Source organism: Epinephelus lanceolatus, chromosome 10, assembly GCF_041903045.1.
Source record: "Epinephelus lanceolatus isolate andai-2023 chromosome 10, ASM4190304v1, whole genome shotgun sequence".
In the NCBI taxonomy this organism is placed as follows: Eukaryota; Metazoa; Chordata; class Actinopteri; order Perciformes; family Serranidae; genus Epinephelus; species Epinephelus lanceolatus.
Window position 1 is genome coordinate 8971613 of NC_135743.1, and position 15079 is coordinate 8986691.

General features: G+C 40.2%; 1 protein-coding gene across 14 annotated transcripts in view; it reads left to right on the plus strand.

Annotated features, from left to right (window-relative positions):
- The window catches only part of syngap1b (synaptic Ras GTPase activating protein 1b), a 217200-nt gene that overhangs the window by 55710 nt on the left and 146411 nt on the right, over nt 1-15079 (plus strand). For all 14 annotated transcript variants that reach the window (XM_078171409.1, XM_033641193.2, XM_078171412.1 and 11 more), the window contains one exon: nt 366-721. In XM_078171409.1, the coding sequence (XP_078027535.1) occupies nt 366-721 (356 nt within the window). The remainder of the gene's footprint in view (nt 1-365; nt 722-15079) is intronic.

The window sequence follows — 15079 nt, forward strand, 5'->3', positions numbered from 1 at the left end:
AAATAGGGGAGTGGCATCGGTCTTGTCATTTAACCCTAACTCAAGAACGTGAATGATCAAATTTCTCAAAATATCAGACTATTCTTTGAACCAGGCAATTTCTAGATGCTTTATCATTATTATTATTATTATGTAACACCCCAGAATCAGGTGCTGGTTCTAGCATTGTGCTGCATTGTCTCATTATAATGAACGTCTGATGACCTCTTTCAAGCAGACCTCTCAAACACACTGTAATGACACCTGACACTGATGTTATGAGGACGGACATGTGTCACAGCACCACAGCCCTCCTACCGATGATCCTAACTGACCTTCTCTTTCCTCCCTCTCCCCCCCTTCCTTCCTTCTTCTCTCCTGTCCAGATGCAAGGTTTGCCGTCCCCCCCTCCTATCATCATCACCATCATCGCACCCACGCCCACTCCTTCCACACTCCCTCCTACGACCGTCCTGCTCACGAACGTCCCTCCTACGACCGTCCCTCCTTCAGCCGTCCCTCCTACGACCGCCCTTCCTACGACCGTCCCTCCTACGACCGTCCTTCCTACGACCGTCCCTCCTTCGATCGTCCCTCCTTCGACCGTCCCGCCTACAGCCGTCCCTCGCACGAGCGCCCCATCTACGACCGCCCCTCACACGACCGTCCACACCACGACCGCTGGAACCCCCATCTCCGTGTGAGCGCCGGAAATCAGGTCTACATGTTGGACCAGGAGGAGGTATTGCACTGCACACACCAGGAACACACTCATACTGACACTGGTTTTACACTTACGGAACTTCAGGGGGGACATTTATTATGTAAGAAATATAAATGACCTGGTTCCAGTACAGGGTATGAGATGAATGTGTTGCACAAAGAGTTTATAGCTATTGCTATAAATACCCCCTCATATACCCCAATAACAATAAATTTACCACAATACATATACCACTATACTATATTATTATTATTATTATTTTTATAACATTGGTTGTGTTCTGATAGCTGACTTTAACTGGTTCCAGGTTTGTAAGAAACCCAGATTCATCAAGTGAGTCTCTAATCTCACGTAAAACCTGTATATTTTATTTAATTATTTATGGACACTTGAGGAGTGCAACAAGCTGCAAACATGACATTAGGTGTGTTTACATGAACCCTAATATTCTACTAATAATCAGAGTAAAAATGCCTCATGTATCCATCTCACTTGGAAGATACTGGCCAGATCTGAAGGAATTTTCAATCAGGTTGTGATGGTGTAAACTCCACTGTAATCAGTTCAATAGGAAAATATTAGCGTTAAATAACCATGTTAACGTTTAATTAGATCATTTATCTCTGGTTGGAATAAATAAATTCTTTCTGCACTTGTTTTGCCCACGTGGGTGTAACATTAGGTGACAAAGGAGGTGTGTGCACCAGACATGCTGCAGTTGCTGTTTCTGCAAGCCTCCCTCCACTGATTTTGAAAGAGAATTGTTCATAAATTCAAAAAATACTTAGCACTTTCCTAGTGCTATATTCTTGTGTGAGTGCTCTGATTAATAAATGTATTCTATAATTCTTAAACAGTAGCTTTAAGTAACATGGTTGTTAGAGGCTGAATTGTGGAGTTGCTGGACGTAACAATCAGCTATTGCTACCAGTAGCAGTAGCCTGCGTATGAGACAGTTAGGTAACATCAGTAAATTTTAACACCTACGTATAGTCTGCTAGGGGTTATCTGTAATTTGTAACTGCAGAAAATAAACTGGGTTACAGTTACAATAGGTTTTGGACATGGCAGAGCCCACCGGTGAATGAAATCACTCTGATTGGCAGTTCAGCATGGCACACAAGAAGAGAAATGGAAGTGAGGAAAGTAAACAAACAACTGAAGTCAAGAGGGTGTGAGATTAAAACAAATGTGGTACATAAGGTAAGATTATTTTTCTTCAGCCATTGAGCTCTCTAGCAGGAAAGATGCTATATTCTTTCAACATCAGATCATTTTGTGAATGTGCTAACTGGCTAACTAGCATCACAAAAGTCTTCCGGTTCCCCTTTTTAATGACGATCATAGACTACCACTGCCTGCTGGTGTGGCGAGTTATTTCCTCTCACATCAGCGCAGAGCATATGTGCTGGTTGGCTGGTGGCTGTAGTCTTTGCTGTGTGTACATGTGCAACTTTTTGGCTGAGACACAGGAAATGTAAGGTGAGGCTACAGCTGACTTTCGTCACCACTAGTTCTTTGATGTCAGTTTGGTGTGTCCAGGCCTTTACAAAGTTTAAAAACTATCATGGATTTGGAGTCGTGTTTCTAGCCACATGGTGAATGTAAGTCCAATGTTCAACCTCCTTTGGCTCTGTTTTGAGGAAACTATTATTGTTCATATAAGAATATTGATTGATGCAGCTTTAATGAATATTTTACTGTATCTCTTCTCTCTTTTATTGACAAAAAAACAAGAGATTTGATACTGGATCCAGATTCTATAAAAATGTTATCTAACTCAAACTTTAGTTACAACTGGTTCAGAAGAGTGCCTTTATAGATGAATATGTAAAGAGTATCCATATTCTTTTGTGTAAGCGTAACAGACACAGACATGTTTCACAAAAGCTTCCTCATGTCTTTTGGGGTAAAACATAAGTTGACAGTGTTCTTAGCATGGCCTGTCATAAGAAAGTTTCACGGAGTCTTTGTGCTACTTAAAGGACTCTACTTTTCAGCTAATGTCTATTAAAAAAGGAGGTCAAACAGAAAATGCAGTCTGTACCAGAGACACAAGCTTCCCTAGATCACTGTCGCCTCAGGCTCGCTTTTAGGGGTTCAGTTATGAGGGCTGTCATTGGTCCTTTGGGAGGTTGTCAGTGGTTGGGAAGTTTTGGTAATCCTCTGCATTGTTGAACTGGATCATAACTGTGCAACCAGTAGCCTCTTAGAAAAAACACATTCTTAAACTCTGGGATAATTGTATGATATGAGTCTATGAGTTATTTTAGAATGAGAAGTTGTAAGTGACTTTCTGTTGTTGTCGCTTCTTCTGTCTGCATGATTTATGTACTACTGTGTCAGCCTGTAGCGTGTATTAATGAAGTTTTACATGCAGGTGAAGAAAGTCATGAAGTTTATTATATTATTAAAAGTAAGACAATATGTTTTCTTTTTTAGTTCCCTTTTTGACTGTTTTGGTTTTAGTGCAATCCGGTGTGTTTCAGCTGCTGTTGGTACTGAGACACTGGGAAGTCCTGACCCTGTGCATGTTATATATTCTGCCTCTATGTTCCAGAGTAACTGACACTAACATCTGACTTTAACAGGTTTCAAATTGTTAGATTAGTTGTAGATTTCTGTCTAAGACATAGAATTATCTTGACGCAATGGCATGATCTATTTTCAGTTAAGCTGGGCTGACACTGTGGCCCAGTTTGGTCGCCCCGGACTAGTTTAGGCTGAATGTCTGCCAGATTGTTTGTCATTTGATCTTTTGTAGTCAAGACAAATCAAGACCAGAGTGTGTCTAGACTGAGACAAGACCAAGACTTTGAGGGTTTGAGAGCGAGTCAAGACTTAGAACTTAACCAGTGCAAGTCCCACATTGCACAACAATAAAATGTGAAACATGCATATCATAGGCACAACTCAAATGAATCTGCAACATCCACATTCTCATAAAAAACACCCACAGAAAACAAACGAAGATCCCTCTTTATCCACCTTTTTTATTGCTATACTGCGCTTATGCATGTATGAAAAGTGTACCATGAAAAATGTCTCAATAAAATAATGAAAAGGCATCGTAGAGATGAAGTTTATGTTACAGAATTGTCCCTTTTTTCTGTTAACAAACAAATACAAACATTAAGTAGCTGAAACCAACTTAACCATCTTCATTAAGCACAGTGACATCGTTGAGTTGTGGTCTAGACTGGTCTTGAAATAAAACCCAGAGTCCTCTTTATCTGAGACTGAGACAAGACCATGTCAAAATGTTGTCAAATCCGACATGAGACTGAGACCTTAAAGTAATTGTCTCGAGACCGGTCTCAAGACCAGGACTAATCTTGAGTACAACGGCTTTCTGAGAGAGGTCACAACACTTGAACGATCAACGAGCAGGCTCATGGACGATCTAAAGGATTTTTGTCATGTCAGAAATTTAGCATTGTGAGCATAAAAGTTACAGACCGTTGAGTGAGGCATATGAAGGCGATGCAGACTTTTACATGCAAAATGTATCAGTTGCTCTTTGAATGATAAGGCTGGTGATATTCTTCAGTTTCCCTGTTGTCAACAAATCCTCATGAAAAGACAAGAACCAACAAGGAACTGAGCCTCTGAATAACTATTGTCTGTGTAGCCAAAGCCTGATATAACTTAGTCTTCGCAGCCAATGACGTCTATTGTTGTCCAAAAACTATTAAAAACACATTGTGGCATGTAACCTCACAACCACCATGGGAACTGTAGTTTGTTTTGAATCATTCCTATAAACGCACCTAGTGCCATATATAACCCCTAACTAGAGCACCAAATAGGTATTCATCCGCATCTGAAAATAGTCCCTAACAAATTTGCTATTTACTTCCTTTTAAGTAATGTTTGCCAGAACAGTGGTTCCCAACTGGTGGGGCGCAGGTACAGTACACTCTGAACGGCCCGCAAGTGACTTGAAAACTGCTGTAAGTCCAAGACATGGCCAAAAGCAAGTATGACGCTCAATGTATTAGACTTTGTGGACCTTAAACTAATGACTGAGAGAAATGTGGACCCCATGGCAGATCCAGTTGGGAACCACCTTTGCTAGAAAGTTACCAGCTTTTTTAGGAAACTACAGAACCTTTTTTGAACATGAAACTTTGATTTTATGGCCCCCTTTATTTTTTAGATATATGTCTTCAGTAGGAATCACTGGGTTCGGTGTTGAGATCCACAGACAGGTAAGGGATGTCAGAAACTATTGGTGGTTTTGGTCTTTCCATGGGATTTGTTAACCATCATAAAAATATAGAATACACTAGCCTTTTTCTTTAATGGTGTAAAAGCAGAAATTCTTAGCCAGAATCCTTGTGACCTGCGTCTTAGTCACTTTGTCTAAAGACTATCTTCGATGTGGGTAAATTTGATGTTTCTGTTTGACAATACTACACCATGTGGCTGGACATGTGAATTTCTTATATGATTAAATATATTATGGATAGCTGGTGTAACGTGCTTCAGGGCAGACTCTTTCCTTAATAGCTTTATTTAGATATAATAATATATGCTCACTTATTGGATAGAACATTAAAGTGCCATTTTAAGGCTGACATACATGTGGCTGGAAATGTTTAAATGAAAGCAGTCTTTGCTCTCAGCCTGCATTTATCTGGAGAATGATTTAGCAGGAGTTCTGTTTTTCAGCTGCTTTAACACATTCACAGCTGGGAGGCCTCACAGTGATCTTCTGCTGTTAAACCCGCAGAATGTGATTGTCAAGAAATGAGAATGAGCTGGTTCTGTTATTTTTATTCCTTGTTTCTTCAATTAATTTCAGATTACTTAATATGGGCACAGCAGTATGTTAGTGCTGATTAACTTGACTGTTTTTGTTCCCAAATTTGAGTCTTTTGTGTTTTTTCAAGCACAGATAGTACATCACACGTTGGTTGTGAGTAAAATCTCATCTTGCTCTCCAGGCCAGGAGAGGGTACTGTTCTTCAACTTTTCTACCTCTGCTTTGCAACAAAACTATTTCCACACATACAGATTACACAGTCTAAGGCGAGACTGCTGATTCATAACACCACTTATAACAAAGCTATAAATGGACCAGAGCTGTGTAAAATCTAGAGGTCACCTCCCCAGACTGAGCACAGGGTTCATGCTGAGCCTTTAAAATGGCATTCAACTCATGAATCTAAAAATAAGGACTTTTTTTCCTTCTTTTTCCAGAATCATAATCAGGATCAGAAATACCTGATTGAGCCCTGGGGGAACGGTGATATGTTGCAGTCGCTCTGATGTAAAGCAAAGAGAATTATAGAGGTAGAACCAAGATGTATAAGCACATACAAATAAAATATGTGCTTTATGCAACAATGTTAACACTAATACTTAAAAATATAAAATATGAAAAGTGTAAATAAATATAATAATATACGTCTTATGCTACATTACAGTGTATAAAAGTAGTGAGTTAAATTTAAGAACATAAAAAATTTGTACAATATATGTAGTCTCGCCACCAGACAATCAGAGATCTCCGCCTTCTGATAGTCTGGGGACACTCCTTTCTAAAGTGTGTTTAACACACCGGCGAAAACGGCCGATAACAAAGCAACGCCTCTTGCATTTTTGAAAAGGACACGCCTTCTCGGTAATGTGCGCTCCCCCTTTTCTCGTCCGCAAGGAAACAAACACACAGAGAGCTTGAAAATGTATGCCGAGAGATTTAACTCCGTTTTATCAAATGTGTGCTCATCCGTGAAGAAAATATTTTTTCCAGCGGATGTCTTAGTTACAACATTATTGAGCTAACTGGAGTAGTTTCATGTCGTATCCGACAACGGGAGGCTTTTAACAGATGACGTCCTGATGTTAGATTTGCTGCTGCTGTTAGCTGTCCCTGTCAGCTGCAGCCACTGATGCTTTCTAGACATCGTGATTTCCCAAAACTGAATAAATACCACACATAGCAACACAAAACTGCTTTGCTAGCTCAATCATGTTGTAACTAAGATATCCGCTGGAAAAAATATTTTTTTCACGGACCGTTTATTGAGTTATTACCTATTACAGACACCGCTAATGGTTAAGAAATAGTAATGTTTGTTCAATCATTGTGTTTATAGACTTTACAAACATCAGATTAGTCTAAACGGTGATACAGTGATGTGAAAAATGTGATAGGTATATATATATATATATATATATATATATATATATACACTGTAACCAACTGGTTAGAGCAAAAACGCACCACAGAGGAGTGTAACACGCTGCAGCAGGCAGTCTGTACTCTGTAAGCAGGGGGTTGCTTGTTTCTAAATTTGCTCAACATCAGACAATAATGATTCAAAGGCACTCTGCGCTGGGCAGAGCATCACCGGCGGACAAGCTGCTCTGTGTCTGTGCAAGTTCAGGTGCAGTGCGTCTGTCATGTGGCGACGCTCAGGACGGATCATCTCCGCACCGCATCTTTGATAGCTAAAAGCTCTGCTGGTTTTCTACCCGGAAGTATTTGTAAACAACAAGGCGATTCCCTCTATAGTCCGGCTGGACAGATGAGTCATGGCCTTGTAAAAGATTATGTTTGTTTCTTTTAGTTGGCGAGAATGTATCGTCGCAAACGCAACAAACATCCACTAACTTTGACGGCGTTTTCTGCGAGCGCGGCTGAGCCATTTTGTACTGCTACACGTGTTTCTAATGGGACTATGTTTACAAGCACAAGAGTTCAGCGAGCCACCGAAATGACCGCCCTGCTATTGGTTCTGCAACGTAAGGAGTTTTTTTAAACTCTGAAACTGTATCCGCCCATCTAAACACAAAATCAGGGAGAAAGTCATCAGTCTTTAGTTAAGCATGTAAGAATGTGGCCAAAACGGTTACTGCACTCAAATTCAAAATACTGCTGCGAGTCGTGTCCGCCCCCCCTCCCTTACAGATTCGAGGTTGCTGCTCTGTGCTGAATTGCTACATTGTGCTCCGGCGTCTGGCAAAAATAGAAGTCCTGCGTATCTGTTGTGGAGGGCTCTGGAGTGCCGCAGCTGTGACGGAGCCGGAACGCAGCACAGCTGCAGCCGGTGGAAACACACACATTGACTAGAATTGAATCCTATCGGCTCCGCTGCCGTGCCGGAGCGCAGACGCAACCAACACGCATCTGGTTTGCCCATGGGCGGCTGCCGTGGCAGGGCCGCGTTGCCACGTCCTTGATCTTCAGTTTTCCAGTGGGCCGTTCGAGCAAGTCCGGCTTCTCTGCCACTGCTACCGGGATACAGCTGAGGAGGAGCCGGCTGCTAATGCTATGTACCGGGACACTGCTAATGCTGCTTGCCGTGCTGCTAACATTTGTTTCTCAAAAACACCAGTCGGGTCGATGACCCACCTGCACATGGGCTACAACGTATGATCGAAAATGATCAACAGTTGAAAGTATTCGAAATGTCCATCCCCATCTAGCTATGATGCTAGTTAGCCAACTTTGGCTAAAGCTTACCTGTCGAGGAGAAGAGTAGCCACTTCGACATCCGATTTCAAATTCTTCTCCGCTTTCAACCGTCTCCACTGTTCAAAAGCATCTCCTATATAGACCCTCGCTTTGCCTCAAGTTTTGTCTTGACGTTTTTTGGGAATCATAACGAGGTCGTTTGGGTTTAGTCGCACCTTCAGCTTTTGTAGCTTAGTCGTAACTGTAACTGATGCTGAGACTCTACTGACTGCTTGTAAACACAAATTCAAAACATAAACATGATTTGAAGACTGTAAAAATGTTTTTTAAATGCGAATATTCTGTCTGTACTATTGTCGTCAGCGAGATCAGTATGTTATATGAACATTATTCCTTAGTCTCTGTGACATATTAGGATGATTTTATGACTATTTGCTTTAGATTTCTTACATATAGCTCCTTTAAATATATATTCAAGAGTGATGTTGGTAAGAATAACTTAGGATACTGAAAAGAATATTGCACAGTTGAATGACTGCACAGGATATTCATAATACATTGTAAAATCATAAAAAATGAAATAACTGTCTATATCTTGCCCTTTATTCTTTTTTTTAGATACTTTACTAAATGTGTCTCGTATTGATGCATTCATATACATTTACCTAATTCAATCTAATGACAAATAAACAATGTTTTTTTTTTCAAGGCAAATCAAATGGATACTTTATTGATGACATAATATGTATGTAGAAAGTTTTTTTTTTTCAGTATTTGAAGTAGAACATCTTTTTAACTTGACGCATTTATGTTGTTTTTACATTGTCTTTATTTATATCAACAAATATGTGATCCCATAAATGCCTGATCAGCCCTCCTCATAACCTTCCACTCACTGCACACAGCCCCCACACATCCCTCCCACCCTCCTCTTCAGTTCTGATTATGAGTACCTTATCAAAAAATATAATAATAATAAAAAAGGGGACTAAGTTAAAACAGTACAGTATCAAAAGCAATACATGATAATAAAAACATACGTATTAATAAAAATCAATTAAATAAAATTTCGAACTAAAAAATTTGATTTAGGTGAAAGTAGGACTGAGAAAGCAGCGACCACAAAATGAGCTTGACTCGAATAAACATAACAATTCAAATCAGTACTTACACGAGTTAACAGATGAGTACTATGTTTATTTATTGATTTCATTTTGACCCTCATTTGTCACTTCCAAGGTAGCAGCTACTCTTCCTGGGGTCCACACAAGCAAACATTACATCATAGTGTAAAACAAATATATAACTAAAAATTTTAAAAAGTCAAAAAGAAACAAAATACAACTAGAAAACTATTAAACAGTCAAACAAAATGGATAGATTAACCACAATGAAACTACTAATGACACTAATTACAACAATGACAGCAAGTATCCCCTCTATATTGAAATTATTAGAAAAAAAAATAATGATAATAATACTTTTACAGCTCAAAGATAATTGTAATACTACTAAAAACAGCATATACAGTGATTGAGTGTATGAAATGACCAGGAAAAGTTACACATTAAGTTTGTACATGTAACATGTTGTGGGCTCTGTTCCCAAGAATATTACTAAGCAACTCCAGATCATTTTAAACTCTCAACATTATCTTTTAATATGGTATGTATTAGTCCATCTCTTAGATGTAGGTGGATGTTCATCTTTCCACTGCATGGTTTTACATTTGTTGGCTGTAATAAGGCCAATTCTAATGAATCTGAGTTTGTTTTTATTGACCTTTATATTAGATGTGTCGCCCACAAAAGGTCATGTTTTATTTTATAGTAAACATTTGGGCAGAATTGCCCCTAATCCTGAAGTAAGCGATGTTGGTCCATGTTTTTTTCCCCTTCCGTTTTGGTTATTGTAGAAACCATTGTAAAATTGGTCTTAATTTTTTTTCTGAGTGGCATTAAAATAGTCTTTAAAAGTCTTATATCTAATTTGCCTTAAGCTGTAGGAGCCCTGTTAGCAGGTCTGTTATTAAACCACATATACACTGATATACTGCAGTTTTAATTTGCTTTAAAGCCCTAAACTCTGGCATGTCAGCACTTTATAGAAGTATTATGGGGTCGCTGCATGTCTGGGCAGTGCAGTGATTCTGGTGTTTTATTACTTTGTCTTATCTTACTTTTATTGTATTTTACTGTATCTGCCTCGCTGTGTGATGTATTTTATGCACACTTTGTCATAGTGTGTATTTGTGTGGAGTGTTTGATTTAAGCCCTGCACTGAGGCAAATTCCTATGTTCAGCTATGCTGGCGATTCAATAAAGTAATGAATCTTCATGTGGCCAGTCAAAGCTCACGGGTGGCGACTTCACTGTAGTGCATGTGCACAGCTGCCAATAGCATTTCAACTTGTCATCACTCAGAGGAATAGAGCGCGGCATGCCGTGATCCCGATAAGAGACCCGTGCTGCTCTGGAGGGACTGAATGGAGAGCCCGGTTCAATTAATCAGAGCCCTATCCTTGTCTAATTGTGCCAATAAGGCAGCAGCTGTGAATGGATCGGAGGCAGGAGTGACGTGCTGGCTGCCGTCACCTCGGCGACGGCGAGAGGCGTTAAATATTCATGCCTGTCACTCACCTCATGCAGAGCGGGTGTCTCTCTCTTCTCTCTTTCACACACAAACACACACTCACACACTTCAATTTATTTCCATTTGTTTTAGATGGCTTCAGTGGCTCGGCAAAAAAGCAATCATACTGTACGTTTCCATAGCAGAGAGACAGAGAATCAGTGGAAGACCTTGTTCTTTTTTTTTTTTCCCTCACCGGTGTTGCTGCTTCCTGCACATTTTGATATCAGCCTTTCACCTCTCTGATTCTCTGTTTGCTTATATGCTTGGCATCTGAGGTCAGCATCACCTGTCCAATCCCCTGCTGTCTCTTGTATCTCTGCCAGACTCAATCCTGGTTTTAATGCCCTCCATCGATCCATCACTCTTACCTTCTCTCCTGTTCTCCCTCTCTGTTCTCCCTCCTATCTCTCTCCTCTTTTTATCTAATCCATCTGTTGTTCCATCTCCTTTCTCTCCCCTCCTACTCTGCCTGTCTCCCTCCCTCCCTCCTTCTGTCTCCACATTCACTGCTGCCACACTTCCTCTCCCTTCCTTCCAGCGCCATCTTTCTTGCCCTCCAGTCTGTCTCTCCTTCACAGTCTCCCCCTCTTTTCTGCCCTCACCCTTCGACCTCATCCACTCGCCGACTCTCTCTATCTCTCCACTGCCTCCCTCATCCTCTCCCGCTCTCTCTGGGGTGACTGGCAGGAGTCTTTGGCTCTCCCACAAGCCACCTGTCTCTCTGCTCCTCACAGCTCCATTCACTTGCTGCTCTGTTTTTTTTTTTTTTTATTTATGAATGATGGCCATCAGAAACACGCAGGAGAGCCATCCTCCTGGAGAGACGAGTTGTCGCTTCGGGGAACAAGTCGCCTCTGTTGTGTCTGAAATGTGTCGCTATGGAAATTTTTGTTAATCGTGTGCCTGTGTAGCTCTTGGTGTGTTGGGTTCATTGAACTGTTTCCTAGTGATGGAGTGGAGGTACTTCACAGAGCTAGAATGGGATTACACCCTCACTGACACGTCAGAACCCTCAGCTCATTTTAATTGCCAAGGATAATAGATACGCTGACAAGATGTGTTGTCTGAGTGGCACGTTTTGACACTGTGCGTCGAGGGCAAAATACCCTTGAAAGTTCAAGAAACGCCTGTGAAATTAAAAATGACGAGGCAAAACACGCCGCCTATAATTACAGTGCCCTCTCCTGCTATTTTTTCTTCCTCTTGTCATTAAGTGCTCACATGTGAACGCTGCTGCTATGCTATCTCTCTGGAGCTTCTGTACTGTATGTGATTGGCAGAAAATTCCTCCCAATGCAGCCTAAGCAAGAAAAATGGAAATGTGTCACTAAGAAAACAAGCGAGCACGCAGCCTGAAGCAGCAGAAAATGTCGCTTAGTGTTACTGTGTGTGTGATCATATATTAGGATTAGAAGGAGAATATTTTTGTGGTACAAATGGATGCAGTCCAACACCTCGAGGAATTACCATAGAGTTGAATCAACACTTCTATGATGCAGTCGTGACAAAAATTAAACACTTTAGACTTCAGAAAGGAACTCATTTATGCAGAGATCATGAGTCAGATTGTATTATATTGTGCAGATGTGTTTTTCTTTTTTGGCCTCCTTTATGGTACACCCTGGTCATTGCATATTTACATTTAGTGTTCAGTACTCTTTGGCCAGATGTGTTTCAGTAGTTTAAATTCAGTCAAAGAAATTATTTGGTCTATGTTGTCCGTTTTATGTTTCAGTGACATATGAAGTTTGCTTCCAATTGGGTCAAATATTTCTGTCACTAACCAAGAAAAAAACATTTACACTATGTAAATAAATCAAATGTATATAATTATCGCTCGTAGAATTTCCCATTTATGCAATTAATGTTCTAAATTCTATGTATGTCAAATATGTTGATGTGAAGTACAATGAATTTATTTCTGTAATAACATAAACTTTATTAAAGTAAAATTGAACATAATGGAAATAAACAATTTATGAAGAACAATTACATAAACTTAATGAAGTAAATTAGGTAAATTCTATGAGCTTTAGTTACATAAATACTCATAGTTGCTTTTAATTAAATACGTAAATCAAGGAAGTAATTGTAAGTATAATATATACTGGGGCGGATATTAATAAATATATTGATAAAAAGATTATATCACTATTGATTGTGATCGTTTTTGTGATATGAAAATGACAATCTTTTGGTTATCGTCTTGCAACGTTATGCTAAATTTCTGTTAACAGCTAGCTAGCATTAGCAAACAGCCCGTACATTCTGTGCATATTCCACTCGCTAGCTTTGCATCCAGTAACACCCGTCATGTGATCACACTTCACTTTAGTCAGGACGAGTATGAAAATAAAAGGTTAATGTCAATACATAAGTTCGCCCTGGGCTGTAATTGTGGGAATAAAAAGGCTAATATTTTAATATTTTTTATATTTTAAATAGTGTCAGTAATTGCTTGAAGTGGAATTTGGCCAATTTGTGAGCGCTACTGCATCAACCATCACTGATGTCACCTGTCATAGCTAAGTTACCTGTAGTTAATTAGCCACACATTCACCCAGTGACCAAGTCTTTGAGTGTGGCTGCAGCAGAAAGACGTAAGAGGAGTTTTAAGTAGAGCTGAAACTCATTGTTAATTGTATAATCGCATAAATCAAAGTACATTCACTTGCCTCAGCTTCTCACCTGTTTGCATCTCCTGCCTTTCTTTATCATAGTAAACTGATTATGTTTAGGTTTTGGCCTGTTGTTTGGACAAAGTGAATAATTTGAAGACGTCACTTTGGACAAACTTTGTAGATTACACGCTAAACAAATGTTGTTAGCTGCTGCCATAGTGTTGTGTGTGAGCAGCGGTGAGAATTAGATCATCGATAATAACTTAATTTTGGACCTATAGCTGGATTATATTTTAATTATTTTGACATCTAATATATTTAAAGACGTGTGCAGTAGTTTATAAGCAGGCTGGTTATAGGCCTCCTCACTAACTGGATCACTTGGGACAATCTGGTTCGGAAAAATCAATGAAGGGAAATATAAGAATAAGTAATACATTTTCTGGACCAGCCATGTCTTTGACTTTTTCAATACTCTGCCTTCAGTCATTTTTTCCTCACTGCTGCTGATTCTCTCCACAGACTGCTCTGCCTCTGTTTGTCCTGTAGGGGGAGTGAGAGGGCTGGCAGTGATGGCTGCCTGCCATCCTCTCCTCCTCCTCCTCCTCCTCCTCCTATTCCTCTCATCTCACATTAATCTGAGGTGACAGAGTTTCATATACCACCGCCACGCACCAGTGCCCTGTCCCCCAAGTCATGTTTCCGGGCTGCGCTAACCCCAACTGTGCCAGGGTTACGCAAGAAAAAACTGAACGGGGGCACAAGCCTTGTTTGCAAGTGTTAGAAGGAGCTGGGGAATATCCACACTATAGCACACTGAGAAGTAGATGTAGTACTGTAGCAATTTAAAGTAAATAGGTTTGTCAAGTACATTTTCCTCTTTGGTAAAAGCCTTCCCTTGCATGTTGGTGGTCCCATTTGCAGCTGTGATACTGAATTTGAAAGCATTAGTGCATGAGCCGGTCTGCAAACAAGCCGCAGCACCTCGGTGGCTTTAGCTTGCAGCTGCTGTTGTCACAGAGCATGGAGAGTGGCTCAGAGGTGGATAGTATGTTTGCTTACGACCCTGGAGAACACATTCAGGTGGCTGTCGTGTGGGAGTTGGAGGAATTAATTATGTAATGAATGTAGGTGGGCAGCGGCTCTCAGAGGAGAACAGAAAGGTTGATTGTTTTCAAAAGATGGCTGACCTGAACCCCCCCCTTAGGCGATGTTAACAAAAAACTCTTGGTATTTGAGCAACTATTACATGCCATTTGGATAAAAATTGTCACTCACTCAGAAATAAAACATCTTTCAAAAGGTCATTTTGTACATACAAGAGTTTAAACGGCTTTTATCTCAGCGTTTTGATTAATTCGTCCATCCCTGTGGATAGTGTACACTTTCTTTTTTCCTCCAATACCTTGGAGGCACCTAGAGAAAGGAAAACTAGGCCTAATTTGTCTCCTGCCAACTCGCCAGGAGCAACTGCCAGATCTTGATGACCTTAAAAGCAATCCTCTGCCATTTATCAGTTTTATTAAGAAGGATTGTTTTTGGCCGGATCTGTCTCTGTGCTGCGTGGACACTTATGGGTGGTTTGAACTCTTCCTTTGCACTTAGTGTCTGCAAGAAAATGTAATAAACCAACTCGACTAACATTTACATGCTTAATATTTATTTCGTGGTCTTATTCCCAACAGCTTAGAGTGA